Below are 14,847 nucleotides of genomic sequence, written 5' to 3' on the forward strand. Positions count from 1 at the left end.
GCAGCCGTGCAAACGCATTGTCGCCGCCCACTGGGAAGTGTATTTTCGCTTTGCAGAAGTGCAAACGCTTGTGCAGCAGAGCGCCTGCACAATCATTTTGTACAAAACCCACCCTGTAGTTACTCTTGTGTGCGTTGATTCTTACGATGGAGGGACGGCTTTTGACGTCACACACCCAGCCAGCGTTCTCCCAGCCACGCCTGCGTTTTTTCTGGCATGCCTGTGTTTTTCTAAGCACTCCCTGAAAACGGTCATTTGACGCCCAGAAATGCCCACTTTATGTCAATCTTCCTGCGTTCGACCGTGCGACTGGAATCTTCGTAAGACTCTGTGCAAACCCACGATGCTCATTGAACCTGTACGATGCGCATTGCGGTGCATATGCATGCACAGAAATGCTGATTTTTAGCCTGATCGCTGCGCTGAGAACAACGGCAGCTAGCGATCAACTCGGAATGATCCCCATAGCTCTTTGGCGGAAACACAATGAACGCTATAATGCTACAAACACCAAATATAAAAACGAACAAGTTGGAGCAAACATTTAGGGAGCAAATGTTGATTTCATGTCTCTAGTTTGGAAAAGCTGCACAGGGGGATTTGAGTTCAAAGAGAGGGAAAGTGTTTAAAAAAAAAAAACCCAGACAGCTAGAAGTTGTGTATAAATTCTTCAAGGTGTTAATGATAATGTTATTTATATAGCACTTTATTCCCAGTAGGACTCAAAGTGCATAACATTTTTAGATTAAGGGGGGTATTTATCAAAGCTCGGAAAGCGATAAACCTGTGAGAGCTAACGTATTAGTCAATCAGCTTCTACCTTGCATTTTACAGGCTGTTTGAAAAATGACAGATAGGAGCTGATTGGTTGGTACTTTATCTCTCTCAATTCTTTCTCTGCGGGGGGAGGGGATGGGACAAGGTCGAGATGTCTCCCTCTCTCCTGATCCACTGCGTAGCGGAGTAGTGGAGAATGGGTAATGGGCATGGTATCCATACACAGGAAACACTAGGTATGCCCCTATCTTGGCAAAAACCAGGAGTGTGACAAGCGCGCATGCCACCATATATAGCGAGGCCATGCCCCGTTCTGCAAGGTCGGGAAACAGGAAAGTCTTGAGTCTGTTTTTAAAGGTTTCTACAGTGGAGGCCTGTCTGCTGTGTGAGGCAGTGAGTTCTATGGAGTCTGAGCCGCAAAGCTAAAAGCTCGACCTTAAGGGAGAGTCTAGGTCAGTGATGGGGAACCTTTGGCACGCCAGCTGTTGTTGAACTATACATCCCAGCATGCCCTGCTACAGTTTTAGCATGGCCAAATAGCAAAACTGTAGCAGGGCATGTTGAGATGTGTAGTTCAACAACAGCTGGAGTGCCAAAGGTCCCCCATCCCTGTTCTAGGTACTGCTAATAGTACTCCATCTACAGGTCGCAGTAAGGAATCAGGAGTTGCTTCAGATACCTCGGGCCCTTGTCATGCACGGCTTTGAAAGTCGTAAGCCTGTCTTGAAATAAATTTGCCCTCTTACAGGCAGCCAGGGAAGGTAGTGTCAGTATTGTGTCATATGTGTGTACAGGCATAAGGGGCTTATTATATTATTGTACTAACAGGGTGTGGTAATGAGAATGTTGCGTTTGTGTTTTTCAGGAAGCTTTTCAAATCGGGATCTACTGGGCCAATACAAACACTGTGCACAAGTCTGTTGCCGTCAGGTTGGTGCATGACATGACTTCTCCAAAATGGAAGGATGGGGACAACGGTGAAGTAGTGTCATTGGATGAAGATGGATTTGTTGATGCGAACATCAAGCTAGGTGCCTTTCCTGGACATCAGAAGGTCAGGTTATAAAAGTGCTGCCTTTCCGTAGCGTGCCCACATCTATAGCCACATAGTCCTACTCTCTTCTGCAAGCAGTGATCTCTCCTCCAGGCCGAGGCTCCCTTGTGGAACTGATTCTTCTAAGCCGCGAGAGCCCATTCATAACCCAATTCTTTGTTCTCTAGGATCTTTATTTATTTTGGATACTTAATAACAGCTAGCTCAATGATGTTCTTTGCATGTTTGAAATATGAATATCAACCAATTATTTTGTTTAATATTTTTTTAATCATAGCCTCTAGATGATAACAAAAGAAAGCACTTAATATATATATATTTTTTTAACCTTATCTACAAGATAATCCGAGCTGATTAGTGCGTTTTTAAGAACGTAATCTGGGCTTTCACCTTCTCTAATCACTAACATACCTTGTCAGATTGCCAATCAAACTCTTCAACCGTCTACACTTTTGAAAAAAGTTTTAGAAAGTTAATTGATTGTGCCATAGAGAAGTTGAAAATTTTAAGTGCTCATTTCCATTACAAAATGGTTACAAGAAAGTGACCACACCTGGCGCCACCATACACCAACAACAAATGAAATAACTTACTTAAATATCAACCAATTGGAATTGATAGCCTCTTTTATAGTGGGAGTTATTAGTGGAGTACAAAAATCCACCCTTCTCAGAGAGGTAACAAATCTGTAAGACTAAAAATTAAAAAGAACATAGTGCAACCAGTTTTTTAAGGTGAAGTGAAGAAGATATTTTTATTGGTTCAACTCACATAAATATGAGTCAGTCAAGCATATCATGCACCATATGACGTGGATCCTCAATTCCCACAGATGTCCTGATAGGCTGGGGACTCAGAGGGAGAAAAATATAGTGCAATACTGCTTCACCATACAAATCGGTTTATTCTGACAAAAACACACTTACATTAAACAAAAAGATTAAAAGCATATCACCCAAATGGGATACTGGAACATAAGCATAAGGCTCTAACCATCTGGATCCCGCACAGGTGACCAAACGCAGCTGGCTCTGTTTGTGAAGTGGTGTTCAAACCGATTTGTATGGTGACTCATATTTATGTGAGTTGAACCAATAAAAATATCTTCTTCACTTCACCTTAAAAAACTGGTTGCACTATGTTCTTTTTAATTTTTAGTCTTACAGATTTGTTACCTCTCTGAGAAGGGTGGATTTTTGTACTCCACTAATAACTCCCACTATAAAAGAGGCTATCAATTCCAATTGGTTGATATTTAAGTAAGTTATTTCATTTGTTGTTGGTGTATGGTGGCGCCAGGTGTGGTCACTTTCTTGTATCTATTGTCCTATATTGGGGTCTTGGTGAAGGCCCTTTTGTACCATACAGGCTGCCTCTATACCTATAAGCGCAGATCAAAATCACCGACTCTATCACTGTTCCATTACAAAATGGCAAAACAATAACTAAAAGAAAAACAAATTATTTTTTTTTAGATTTGTTATGTACCCATTGTAGATTCTCCAACAGTCCTTAACTGTCCATTTATTGTATGGTTTTGGTGACATAAAGTTTTAATACTCTTAGGTCAAGATTCAAATTTTCTGTCCAACCCTCCCGCCCCCATCGCGCCCGCAGGCAGTATTCAAATGTTGCTACTGATGGGCGCGATATCAGCATTTCAGCTCGCCACCCCCTGGGGAGGTGAGCTGAAATGCGCAGAAAGTGACCCTTTGGAAGCCCAAACGGGACTTTTTGCGATCGCGCCCATGACTTTAGTCGGGTTTAGCTGCTTTACGTGGCTAAACCAGTCTCTTATGGGCGTGATAATGGGGGACAATATAATATCACCCCGCGATCTCCCGTCACTTTAGACAGCAGATGGGGTGCAATAAAACATGTAACTCTCGCCATTAAAGTTTTTTTTTTTTTTTTTTTAAGATTTTAAGAACATAACAGGTTTACTAAATCAGGTGCAAATCTCTAGATCTGTATTACTTCCAGTACTTGTAATATTGTTAGTGAATTGGTGTAAAGTGTATGTATATATAATAAATATATATATATATATGTGTGTGTGTGTTTGTGTGTGTGTGTGTGTATGTATATATATATATATATATATATATATATACAAACAGAGAGTTCAGCACTCACCAAAGCAAGCTCACTTATTTTCACAACATCAATAAATAAATGATGGGGGTTTAGTTAGTAAATTGGCCAATGCACGGAAGCCTGCAAACCGCTTTCCAAGGTACCCCATCTTCATGCAGGTCCTACACTATCACAGAGTCTCAAAAATTAAAACTAGCAACTGTATCACACATAATATAACTGCAAATATGCCCACTTGTTTTACTGTGTATCTGCCAAATACTCCATGGCTTTTAAAGGTACACTAGTCACCTGACACTGGCTGATAAATTACTAAAGAACAGCTGACTCAGGTATATTTTTTAAGTAGGTGGCCATGGGCTACATGCACCCCACCCTATGAGTGGTGAGTGCAGACACTGCACCCCGCTTCTGGGGTGGTGAGTGCTGTGGTTTTATATTTGTTGGTATAATATATATATATATATATGTATGTGTGTGTGTGTGTGTGTGTGTGTGTGTGTGTGTGTGTGTGTATATGACAAAAGTCGTGTATTTATTAGTTGTGAAAAGTACTAGCTGATACCTGATATAATAAAAGGCTAACGCTGCTCCTTACCCATATGGGGGGTATTAAAGCGTTGTGCATGCCGGCGGCCACTAGACTGCGCTCTACAGAGCAATTCAAGTGTTGCTCCATTCGGGCGCGCACAGCCGGCAGCACTGACATTACTGTTACAATGTTCCATCATTTTGACGGGCTGGTAACAAGTATATCATAATTGTCTTAAAAAAACTGCTTCATCCTGTTTAATTATGGAACAATGTAAAAGGTGAATTTGAGGATTATTAAGGAAACATTAAAGACATTACTTGCGGCACCTTGAGGAAGAATGTAGGAGACAACCACATTCTATGACAGAGAGAGGAGAGCTGTACATTACAAAAGGGGTACAGTAAAAGCAACACATCGGGGGTTAGGTTAATAGTTGGCCAGCCGTGGCCCCCGCACATCTGAGGCTCCCACAAACCTTAATCCGGTCCGGCTGAACATGTTAACAGAATGGGACCTTGGTCAATGTGAAACACTTGAAGTCACTCGCCAAATCCCCATAGAGAGTATCAGGGTAAAGGGTTCCTTTGTTGCATATTGGAAAATAACATTGAAAATACATGTGATATCAAAGTACAGCCTTCAAATGAAGTGTGTAAAAGTCTTTATACTGCCCAAAATCCAGTGATCTTTAAACAACAATTATGAACCCCCAGGGCTAAGCCATTTACTACTTTCACACCTCATTTTCAACATTGTTCCCCTTCCTATATATTCTCTGCATTTTATGATATTCCTTTCTATGCTGAGTACTGCTGGCGCTATTCTGCAACATTCCTGGGACATGGAGCAACTTTGGAAGTCAATGGTGCATGCTATTCTAGTTTTAGGTTTCTTTTCATGGGGCACAATATAGCAAAGTATATAATTCCCATTTATCCAGTTAGAACAAAAACCAAACAAATCTTATAACATAATCTTATGAATTAATATTGTATTTTAATTGGCAAAAAGGAAAACCTAATTTGGTGGCCACGTAGAACAATTTGGAATTTATAGTCCAAATCTAATAAAAGCCTGTTTTACAGTAATTTTAATTGCATTACAGTTAACTGAAATGTGTGTTGTAATATTGTATGATGTGCACATCAAGGTAGTTAATAGAATTTCAGAGATGCGTTCCAGGATATATATATATATATTTGTGTGTATGTATATATATATATATATATATAGATATATATATATAGATATATATGTAAGTACTCCCCTTGGGACGCTATGCACCGATGCCAGCCCCTAACTGGTTTTGTGAAATGGCCTTCAAAGCTGCCATCGTATTACTTGTCATCGATGTCGTCAAAATACCTTCCTTTTAATATTTCCTTTATCTTCAGGAACAGAGATAAGTGATTGGCAGATAGATCTGGTGAACAGGGAGGGTTCCAGCACAGTTACTGTATATGTTTACTAGCTATAAACTCCCTCACAGACAGTGCCGTGTGAGCAGGCGCTGTGTCACCTCTATTTCATGCAGCCTCAGTTAAGATTTTCCTAACCATTTCTCTGTCTATGTCCACTTGCTATGTTATGCTCTTGACAGTCAGTCGACGATTTTCACGCACAATTTGACAAACTTTTGCAATGTTTTCTTTAGTTCTGTTCGCTGTTAGCCGTCATGATCTCTCCATTATTGACACTTTCCCTTCCCTCAGAAAAACGTTTCACCCACTGGTTAACTGCTATTTTCGTCATAGCATTATTCCTGAAAACTTGCACTAACAGCTGTCTAATTTCTCTTCCACTGTTGCCAAGTTTAACGAGAAATGTAATGTTCGTTCGTTAAATCAAGCTCCGACATTCTCGTGACGGTACACCAAAACACACACAGACAATAATAGATGCCACACAGGAAGAGACTGCTGTAGATCAACAACAACAACAACACAGCTATGAAACGCTGATGTGCCAACATCATCAAACCATACTGAGGTTTCTGTCCAGTGCTGCCACGTCAAGCACACAGCGTCGAGTTTGCAAACTTAATTGTCAGATAAATTTATTTGGATAATATATATATATATATATTTTGTGCCATTTATGAAAAAAACGCAGCCCAAAGATCCACACCGTGGGCTTGTCTGGACTTAAAGATTCCACAACTGACGGTTTGAACATTTTGCTAATGCCTCCCTACAAACTGCATCATTGCAGAGTCTAAGTGACAGCAGGAAATTTAACGTTTGCATATGGGGGACTGAACATCCGAGATCAACAGTAACAGTACCCGTTTCACTTAATCTGAGCACACTAACGCCCTCTCCGCAGCATTTGTGGCCACTTTGCCAGACTAGTCACGTGACGCACTTCAGTTGCTTACATCACCATGGATTTCCGTAGTTAAACCTTCCACAGTTTTTCTAAGCCATGTATGACGAGTGCCACTATCATACCTATATAAGGTTAATAATACATGTATCTGTTATAATAGCTGATGTATTCCTCCCTTTCTTCCAGCTTTGTCAGTTCAGCATTTCATCGATGGTCCGAAATGGAATCCAGATATTGCAAATTGAGGACAAGATAACTCTGCTCAACAATACTTCATTTAAGATTTATTACAGCCCACAGATGTCGGTCTCTCAGCAGCATTGTGAAGAAGAGGTGAGCATGGAAATTCTATTTCCTGAAATACAGAATAATCCTCTATGTATGATATTGCGGCCCTCAACCTGGCTATTACAGTAAGGAAGCATTCCTTTCCCTGACCCCATTGTGCCGCATATTTCTAAACAAACACTTGGAATCTGTCTTGTTTGGCATACTCAGCTGGTAGGATAGGTGATGCGGACCGGTCAATAGATCACCTGTCCTACATTATACCATCTGTTATCTCTACCAAGATGGCCTATGCTCACTTCAAAGTTCTCATGTCATCAAAGTGTAACATCTTGTATCCGTTTTGGTGCCAGGTGATTGTCTCCAGTGAGAGCTGGCCACTGGCACCGAGGACTTAAGGCCAAAGTTTCTGGTGTCACATTTATTCGCTGTTTTGTACTTTTCACATATTAATAAAGACATGCAATAAATCAGGTGATCCGGATGATAGGTTGGCAGTGCCCTAAGCGTGACAAGCGAAGCGGCACACTGTTTGGGGTCATATGTCATTTATCATAGAAAATGACACCCCCTCCCCCCCTATTGGCCCTGTCAGTCTATTGCGTTTCAACCATATGGGGTCGATCTATTGGCTATTAACCTAATTCTGGTGGACCCAATGATCCACACCCATAAATCAGTGCGATAGAAGGGCGACTCAGCCCCACCCACAGACAGACTGCCCATCAGGGGTACAGGCGGGGGGGAGGGGGGTACATTATCATGCATGAAATATATTTATCAAGTGGCCCAGGTTAGCCAAGCCTCAGTGTTGACTGGCCTAACTTCATCTGGAGGCTCGTCACACCGTTAAGCATGGGCCCCTACTTCTGCATTCCCTCGGGGGCCATTCATGCCACAGTCCAATACCACCCCCGCTCCTTGCCACAACACATATAACAGAGCTAGCATGGGGGAGCAAGCCTCTTCAGGCACCCAACGATGTAGAGAATGGTAATAAGTTGCATTTCCAGGGTACCGTTGGGGTAGTGACTGTGCCACCTGCTAGGCCTCACACCCTGAGCATCAGCATTGATTGCACGCCCTTCATTATAGGCTTACATTGCATATATCATGAAAATAAACGCTTCCATGTCCACCTTTTCTTTTTTTAAATTTGAACTTTGTATTTTAAATATTAGAACTTGGTGCATTGATGCGTGCTAGCAGTATAATAAATTGTATTGCTAAAAGTACTACACATGAAAGACACATCACTAAGGCCTAGGTTAGTTACCAGGTACATCTGTGTGTGAATGAGGCCTCAGTTACAATATGATTGTAATTGATTCGTCGTCGTCGTCGTCGTCGTCATCATCATCATCATCATATTGTTATTATTATGACGATGTAAGGCTTTTGTCCTGAGCGCCTTTATAGCTATGATAAACAGAAATATTGTCTTTTATTACTAATTTATGCCATAGCTTGGGGGAGTGATGCAAGAAATGAATCTCTTTGCCCCGTATCTGGATGGCATTTATCCCCTCCACAGGACTAAAGGTCGTAGTTGCTAGGATTGTGTATTGGGGGCAGGGGAGTGGATGTGTTGTTTTCTTCTGAATTGACATTGCTTTAACGTAACAATAAAATTATGAATTAATGTCTTTCTATCTGCTTGTGTAACTTTATCAGCGTCACTTGTGAGCATGGTAATGGAACTACAGGTGTGAGCGGCTTAGGGTCAGATAGGTCCCCAGGTCTATGGAGGACCTAGCAGTATCTCTGTGGGAGAGTGAAACATAAAATGAGGAGCTGCTTTTGCAAATAAAATAGGTCATTTTGTAGTTGCTTAGCCTATACCCAAGGGCGTAGCTACCATAGGTGCAGGCAGTGCAGCAGCTATGGGGCCCAGAGCTGAGAGGGGCCACCTTCCCTGTCACAGTTACATGTGTTATATACAGGGGTGTAGCTACCATAAGTGCAGGGAGTGCAGCTGCTATGGGGCCCAGAGCTGAGAGGGGCCCACCTTCCCTGTCACAGTTACATGTGTTATATACAGGGGTGTAGCTACCATAGGTGCAGGGAGTGCAGCTGCTATGGGGCCCAGAGCTGAGAGGGGCCACCTTCCCTCTAAAAGTTACATGTGTTATATACATTTTTCGCCATTGGGTGGTACGTAGGAGTCCTTTCAAACTTTTTCCCTGGGGCCTACAATATATCTAGGCATACTCCTAGACCTGCTCATTGTAGTGTGGTATAAAATGAACTGGAGGGCATTTTAATGTTATATAATATAAACCAGGGCACTGTAATGAGGCACAATATGAACGGGGAGCACTATACATAATAATGTGAATTGGGGGTACTGTGCGGCATAATGTGTACTGGCAGCTCTGAAATGTGACATTGGGTGAACTTAAGCACTACTGGGATTCATAAAAGAAACTAGGGCACTACTATGGGGCATTACATTAAATAAGGCTTTGCTGTGGTTCAGAATATGAACTAGGGCACTATTATATGTTGCTATGGGGCCCACAAAGTTCTGGCTATGCCCCTGCCTATACCTAATCCATGCTATATGTATGCAGTAGGTAACACCATGGGTCATGGCGGGGCAACAGCTGCCTAGAGGTCAGGTTGGAACCTGACCAAGATTGTGTGTAGTAATCTCATGTTTGCTGTTATCTGTCCGGTATGCTGTAGCCACAAAGGTTTTTTGGGGAAAATCTTTACTTTTCACCTGTTGTTAAGTCAAATATAACACAGCGAGACCTCTCAGTGAACTATGTTTAAAGCCCAAGGAAAAATGATATCTTTGTGCTCTGTGCTGGAAATCTGGCTGTACTTCAACAATCCAATGTTTGGCTTCAAGTGTCCAACTCATAATAATAAGTCAAACCTCAGAGGACTGAATCATCTGTTTCTTTTAATCAAGCTTATCTTTTTTTGTCCTTTTCTTTCCCCTCCCTCTCTCCCAAAGTATGTTCCTGTACCAGACAGCACTGTGTTCAGCATCAGCCCAGTTGGGGAACATCCCGCCGCCAAATCCAGCACAATTCCTTGCTGGGACCTGGTCTCCGACACCAGTCAGTCCGTGGGCGAAGCTCCACCCCTCCAGAAATACATTCTGCTCAGCCTGTGCCACAATGCAGCAGCTGGCAATGCCGAATGCTGGAGCTTGCCAGCTATCATCCGCCAGGAGCACCCCCGGCAGAGTGTGGCTGTTCCCGTAGGAGACTGCGGTGGAAATGACTTGTGCACCAAGTACGACACTATCAATATTGCAATAAATGTATTCATTAGAGAAGTGACGTTCCGGTGAGACGGACAATAAATCTCTGTTGTATAGTATATATCAGTGATCACAAACCTCGGTCCTCAAGGCACATCATTAACAGTCCAGGTTTTAGTGATTTCCATGCTTGAGCACAGATGGTTAAATCTAAATAACTGAGATACTACTTGTCACCTGTGCTCAAGTATGGCTATCCTTAAAACCTGAACTGTTAGTGTGCCTTAAGGACCGTGGTTGGGAACCCCTGGTTTACACAGTAAGGTGCACAATGTAATACACCTTTTAAACACACAATGGGTTAAATGTACTAAGACGGGAGTTCTATTTAAGATGGGATGTTGCCCATCGCAACCAATCAGATTCTACTTCTCATTTATCTAGCACCTTCTAGAAGATAATACCTGGAATCTGGTTGCTATGGGCAACATCCCATCTTAAATAGAACTCCCATCTTAGTAAATTTACCCCAGTGACTGAGATACAAACTTAATGGGGGAAAAGCAGGTCATGTGACCCCAAATGACTTAATTGTTGATTAGAATATTGGCGAGAAAAGATATGGTTCTAGTTTAGCAATATATAATAAAAGTACATATACTTACTGTACATATTGCTGAAAGATATTTCCCCTGACTATAAAATTATACTTTGCTGGACTGTAAGAATACACTCTTTCATAAAAATAGTTGTTACATATATTATTTAAGTATTATTATCAGTAGAGTTTCTTTAAATATAAAGTAAAATAGATTTGGGGTAATCGGTCTGCACAGGCCAATAGTGATACATGGAAAGTTATGGTGCAGCCTTCGGGGATAGCAAGTTTCGTTTTCTTGCTCTTGTAGATAAAGATCCCTTGTGCGCAAAACCTTCTGCAAGTGACCAGTGGGAGTCTAGGAGGAGGAAGGGGAAGAGGGAAATGGGGATGGATTGAATACATAACCAATAGCCACTATAAATTTACAGCTAAAAACTATTAGTCAATTTAACAGGTGTAATAAAAAGTAATTGATTAGATCATTCAAAGCAAAAAAAGTTTCATACAGTACACATATACCAATACACATATACAGTACATCCGGAAAGTATTAACAGCGCTTCACTTTTTCCACATTTTATTATGTTACAGCCTTATTCCAAACTGGAATACATTATTTTTTCCCCCTCAAAATTCTACACACAATATCCCATAACGACAATGTGAAAAACATTTATTTTTTTATTTTTGCAAATTTATTAAAAACTTGCTGGAGTACCCGGCGTTGCCCAGGATTTTCAGAATGTCTGTTTACAAAAATAAAAGTAAATATTAAACACACAGTATAACTAACATTGTAGATAGCTGAATACCCGTGATTCGCTACGGGATGAGGATGGTAAATTAGAATGTTAGTTGTTTGTTAATTTACGTTGGTTGGAGATCTAGTATTTGTGAGTGGCAGGACCACTTTTTGTTCCCCCAAGGGACCCTGCTCTTCCCACTATACAACCCTCAGTCTGTGGCTTCCTGCTGCCTCCAGTCCCCTCCTCACATCATGTCCGTTTATTATATAGCGTAGCACATTATGTAACTCCTTATATACTCTGTGCTACTGGGGGACCGTGCTACTTCCACTATTTAACTCTCAGTGTGTGGGTTTGTGCTACCTGCATTCCCCTCCTCACATCATGTCACTGGCCCTGTCACATGCAGCCCTGTCATCACTGACAGATCATGCATGTCGTGATATAGTGTGTGCTGCTGGCCCACCACTAGGGGTGCTAGTGGTGTGTTACCCCCACAGTGTTTGTTCCTAGAGTGTAAGTCATATGTGTAGCAAGTTTGGTGTAAACTGCTCCAGGCATTCCAGAGTTATGCTGTCTGCTGAAAAACTCTGTGCTGCTGCCTCACCCCTAGGGGTGCTAGGGGTTTCTTACCCGCACAGTGTTTGTTCCCAGCTTGTAAGTCATATGTGTAGCAAGTTTGTTGTAAATTGGTCCAGACATGCGAGAGATATACTGTCTTCTGAAATACTCTGTGCTGCTGTCCCACCGCTAGGGGTGTCTAACCCCCACAGAGTTTGTTCCCAGATTGTAAGTCAGATGTGTACCAAGTTTGGTGTAAATGTCTCCAGGCCTTCCACAGTTATGCTGTCTGCTGACATACTCTGTGCTGCTGTCCCACCCCTAGAGGTGCTAGGGTTGTCTGACCCCCACAGTGTTTGCTTCCAGAGTGTAAGTCATATGTGTAGCAAGTTTGTTGTAAATTGGTCCAGGCATGCGGGAGTTATGCTGTCTGCTGAAATACTCAATGCTGCCTCACCCCTAGGGGTGTCTTCCCCCCACAGTGTTTGTTCCAAGATTGTAAGGCATATGTGTACCAATTTTTGAGTACATTGCTCCAGCAATTCCGGAGTTATGCTGTCTGCGGATATACTCTGTGCTTCTGCTTTCGCCTACCCCCCCCCCCCCCCCCCCCCCCCCAGGGGTGCTAGGTATTTCTAATTGTTTTAGTTGCCTCGGCCGTGTTTTAATATGCTCGTATGTAAAATTTCACGATCATAGCTTGTAAACAGTGGATTTGTCTAGGAGGACACATTTTTCGCTTTTATATAGTAGATAAAAAAAAACTAAGAAATCACATGTACATAAGTATTCACAGCCATTGCTCAATACTTTGTTGATGCACCTTTTCTATCAATTACAGCCTCAAGTCTCTTTGAATATGATGCCACAAGCTTGGCACACCTATCTTTGGGCAGTTTCACCCATTCCTCTTTGCAGCACCTCTCAAGCTCCATCAGGTTGGATGGGAAGCGTCGGTGCAGAGCCATTTTCAGATCTCTCCAGAGATGTTCAATCGGATTCAAGTCTGGGCACTGGCTGGGCCACTCAAGGACATTCACAGAGTTGTCCTGAAGCCAGTCCTTTGATATCTTGGGTGTGTGGTTAGGGACATTGTCCTGCTGAAAGATGAACTGTCGCTCCAGTCTGAGGTCAAGAGTGCTCTGGAGCAGGTTTTCATCCAGGTTGTCTCTGTACATTGCTGCATTCATCTTTCCCTAGTCTCCCAGTTCCTGCCACTGAATTACATCCGGATGGTATTGGCCTGGTGATGAGCAGTGCCTGGTTTCCTCCAAACATGATGCCTGGCATTCACGCCAAAGAGTTCAATCTTTGTCTCATCAGACCTAAGAGTCCTTCCGGTGCATTTTGGCAAACTCCAGGCGGGCTGCCATGTGCTTTTTACAAAGGAGTGGCTTCCGTCTGGCCACTCTACCATACAGGCCTGATTGGTGGATTGCTGCAGAGATGGTTGTCCTTCTGGAAGTTTCTACTCTCTCCACAGAGGAATACTGTAGCTCTGACACAGTGACCATCAAGTTCTTGGTCACCTCCCTGAGTAGGGCCCTTCTCCCCCTTCTTCCATTTATGGATGATGGAGGCCACTGTGCTTATTGGGACTTTCAAAGCAGCAGACATTTTTCTGTACCTTTCCCCAGCTTTGTGTCTCGAGACAATCTTGTCTCGGAGGTCTACAGACAATTCCTTTGACTTCATGCATGGTTTGTGCTCAGACATGCACTGTCAAGTGTGGGACCTTATATAGACAGGTGTGTGCCTTTCCAAATCATGTCCAATCAACTGCATTTACCACAGGTGGACTCCAATTAAGCTGTAGGAACAGCTCAAGGATGGTCAGTGGAAACAGGATGCACCTGAGCTCAATTTTGAGCTTCATGGCAAAGGCTGTGAATACTTATGTACATGTGATTTCTTAGATTTTTATTTGTAATAAAAAAAATGTAAAAATCTCAAAAAAAAACTTTTTTTCACGTTGTCATTATGGGGTATTGTGTGTAGAATTTTGAGGGGAAAAAATTAGTGATGAGCGGATTCGGTTTTACTCGGTTCTCAAAACCGAATCTTATTGGCTCACTGATGTCACGTGTTTTGGATAGCCAATAAGATTCGGTTTTGAGAACCGAGTAAAACCGAATCCGCTCATCACTAGAAAAAATGCATTTATTCCATTTTGTAATAAGGCTGTAACATAACAAAATGTGGAGAAAGTGAATAGCTGTTAATACTTTCCGGATGCACTGTATGTCTTTTTTTTAAAAATGACCTAACTGGCAAGTAAAAGCCATTAGAGATCTGATTACATCTTGTACAATCAGAAAAGCCAGTCAGTGTTGTTTATTGTATGTCCCCTTGTGCGACATCTACTCCATCAATCCTGTCTTCTTAAAGGGCTCTAGTGATGACTTATCAGGAACATTTTGGAGTGACTTACTTAACCCTTACGGAAGACCCCAGCCCCCGGATGATCATTCGCAACAGGTGCACAGTTGCGTTGCTTCTGAAAGAAAATATTAAAGGTATGGATTTCAATATGGTACCGATACATATTTACACAGCAAACCTGTAATAGTACATAAACATCTTAGTGATATTTGGTGGACCCCTTTCTTTGAAAGTAAAGCATTCATAAACATAACCAGAAAT

General features: G+C 42.1%; 1 protein-coding gene across 5 annotated transcripts in view; it reads left to right on the forward strand.

The window, feature by feature from the left end:
- Positions 1 to 14,847, forward strand: part of VPS13B (vacuolar protein sorting 13 homolog B) — a 1,616,194-nt gene that overhangs the window by 1,532,585 nt on the left and 68,762 nt on the right. For all 5 annotated transcript variants that reach the window (XM_063924187.1, XM_063924188.1, XM_063924189.1 and 2 more), the window contains exons 50-53: positions 1,643 to 1,831; positions 6,978 to 7,124; positions 10,045 to 10,328; positions 14,593 to 14,720. In XM_063924187.1, the coding sequence (XP_063780257.1) occupies positions 1,643 to 1,831; positions 6,978 to 7,124; positions 10,045 to 10,328; positions 14,593 to 14,720 (748 nt within the window). The remainder of the gene's footprint in view (positions 1 to 1,642; positions 1,832 to 6,977; positions 7,125 to 10,044; positions 10,329 to 14,592; positions 14,721 to 14,847) is intronic.

Source organism: Pseudophryne corroboree, chromosome 5 (genome assembly GCF_028390025.1).
Source record: "Pseudophryne corroboree isolate aPseCor3 chromosome 5, aPseCor3.hap2, whole genome shotgun sequence".
Taxonomy (NCBI): Eukaryota; Metazoa; Chordata; class Amphibia; order Anura; family Myobatrachidae; genus Pseudophryne; species Pseudophryne corroboree.